At 40.0% G+C, this 2,500-nt stretch overlaps 1 protein-coding gene across 5 annotated transcripts in view; it reads right to left on the bottom strand.

The window, feature by feature from the left end:
* Positions 1–2,500, bottom strand: part of Ask1 (apoptotic signal-regulating kinase 1) — a 45,085-nt gene that overhangs the window by 10,776 nt on the left and 31,809 nt on the right. For all 5 annotated transcript variants that reach the window (XM_043022723.2, XM_043022721.2, XM_043022724.2 and 2 more), the window contains 5 exons: positions 1,930–2,079; positions 1,637–1,792; positions 1,321–1,426; positions 909–1,122; positions 230–530 (listed from right to left, as the gene is read on the bottom strand). In XM_043022723.2, the coding sequence (XP_042878657.2) occupies positions 230–530; positions 909–1,122; positions 1,321–1,426; positions 1,637–1,792; positions 1,930–2,079 (927 nt within the window). The remainder of the gene's footprint in view (positions 1–229; positions 531–908; positions 1,123–1,320; positions 1,427–1,636; positions 1,793–1,929; positions 2,080–2,500) is intronic.

Here is a 2,500-nt window from a genome sequence, read left to right as displayed (position 1 = left end):
TCATCACACAATAAAAAATATAAAGAAATAGAGAAAGTGAGACAGAGAAGATAGTCTGCATAACTGATATTCCTGTTTAAAAAATATACAATTACATAACCAAGTAATAGACTTAAACAAAAATCAGCTGAATATGCTACTACCAAACAAAAAAACAAAGAAAAACAAAGTCAGTCACTCACTCTCTCTCACTCACACATACACATACAATACACTCGTATGCACCTACCTCTCCTGTCACTGTTTCAGCACTTGACTGTGAGCCCATGGTACCAGCAGGTGAATCCAGCTCGTCCCCACGGACTTCCACACAGCGTCTCTTGCTACACATATTCCCTGCACTGTCCACATTTTCTGTGCTTTCAGCCACGGTGTCACCTTCTTCTTTGTTCTCCTCTGGCTTAAGAAGAGGTGGCAAAGGCACCCCTAGTTGCTCTGCCAGGAGGCGGCTCTGCTCACGTCGGTCAGAGAGGTACATCTTTAGCAGGTCCCCGTACCGTTTCTCTGCTAGAGAGAGCTCTTCTAGCAACCTTGGGAGAAACAGAATGAGTTGGTTGGTGGTTTCAAGATCACAGTAACTATAGTTACCAGCATAAAGTCAATTGAAGTTAGCTCCTCCTCTCACCTCACTAATTCTCCCCATCTAGCCAATCAGTTTCTTTGCATTTACTTGCATTTTCATTATCCAGTGAGAAATGCAACAAGGAACACAACTGTAATTGGTCACAGATATACATGGTATGGGTAATTTCACCAGACTTTAGGCCCATGACTTTAACAGTTTTCAATCAATGCATCTACTAGATGAGAGGTACTAGATGGCAGTAATAACCAAAGAGAAAGAAATAAAAATAATATAGAAACAGCTTAACAATTTCAAATTCACAAGTCCACAACTTTTCACAAACCTGACATTCTCTGCTCTGGCTGCCTGGAATTTCTCCTGCAGCTGGTGGCACTGCTTAGAGTGGTGGAAGTCATGCAGCAACTTAGCCGACTTGGTAGAGTTGATGGTGGACACACCCGAAGTGCTGCCTTCCTCCACTGCATCACGCGGTCTCCCTGGGCTCCCCCCCAGCACGCCAATGTTCTCGTCTGGGGAACCTAGCAGACTTTCATGGTCTGAAATAATGAATATGTAATTACAAAAGTGTGTAATTTAGGATGTTTCCTGTTTGACGGGAATTATTTAAATGGTTTTAATAGCCCTTCCACAATCGGCAAGTTTCCCGGAGTCAGACCACTTTAACACTGAATTTTTTCTTGTTCAAAATACAGAATAATTTTGTTAGTAAATAGAGAAAAATGCATCTTCCTCACCTGGAGAGAGAACAGTGATGGCACAGTGAACAGAACTCCTCACTAGGTTGTCCAGTGCAAACATCCAATGTGGCTTTATGCTGTGACTCTTCAGGACCTCGTTCACCTGGAGGTAATGGTTAGATAAAAATTGTTAAAGGAGGGAATTGCCTTTTCTTTTCCTTGAAATATGATGGCGCATGAGTGAAACAGGAGAAAGAAGTAGGGAAGGATAAATAAAGCAATATCAATATCACTAAATCTTACAAAAGAAAAGGTCAAACTAATTAAACCTGAAAAAATAATATATTAATAGATAAATATCTACAACACTCACTGCATCCTGGAGAGTATAGAGCGCCAAATGAATCTGATTCACAGTCTCCTCGAATTCGGTCTCGTTCTTGAGGGTCGCGAAGGCTTGCTCTATGGCCAACTTCTTCTGTTCCGGGATGTACTCACGCAGGCCAACCAATATGACTACCAACTGATCCTGGTGAGATGAAGCATAATGCATTATGAATCATGGAAAGTCAAAACATCCAAATATTTGTATCAAAGAAAAAATACAATATACTACATGTTGATGACTCAACAGTGCAATATAACACCTTTTGTGATGAGACCTACCTGAGTGAGTAATAACTTGGCACTGCCCAGCTCCTGTTGCAGACGCTGGAACCAAATTTGAACAATCTTTTGTTGATCGTGAACCAACACTTTGGTGAGAGTTGTCCGTCGCTGAGAATCTTTTTTCAGAAGGTAGAATCCATCCTGCTCCTGGGGATAATTGAGTTCTACTTTAAAACAAACTAAAGGATCTTTCTATCAACCTATCTCTCATGTACACATACATGAGAACTATCAAAACTAATTTCAAAAGACAAGGAAGAAACATATCACAGAAAAGATAAACCTACACATGAAAACTTCTAAACACATCATTGGTGGTAACTTATATACTTATACTGATCAACATTTTGTCTTGAACCTTCCACTTTAGGCATTTTTCACAGGGTTGGGTAACTTTCCCAGCTTTTCTTTACCCAAAAAACTACGAGCTAGATATTCCTTCAATTCTTTAACTAGGGCATCATACCAAATACTAATTGGTATCACCTTGCTAACATATCAGATCATCATAGACTCATATATCACACCCTATGTCTAGAAAATAATGTGAAACAAAACATCTTAACCC

The sequence above is a fragment of the Penaeus japonicus genome, unplaced genomic scaffold (assembly GCF_977035675.1).
Source record: "Penaeus japonicus unplaced genomic scaffold, GWHDUDI00000001_assembly GWHDUDI00000024, whole genome shotgun sequence".
NCBI classification, from domain to species: domain Eukaryota; kingdom Metazoa; phylum Arthropoda; class Malacostraca; order Decapoda; family Penaeidae; genus Penaeus; species Penaeus japonicus.
This window is presented reverse-complemented; position numbering and strand designations above follow the sequence as displayed.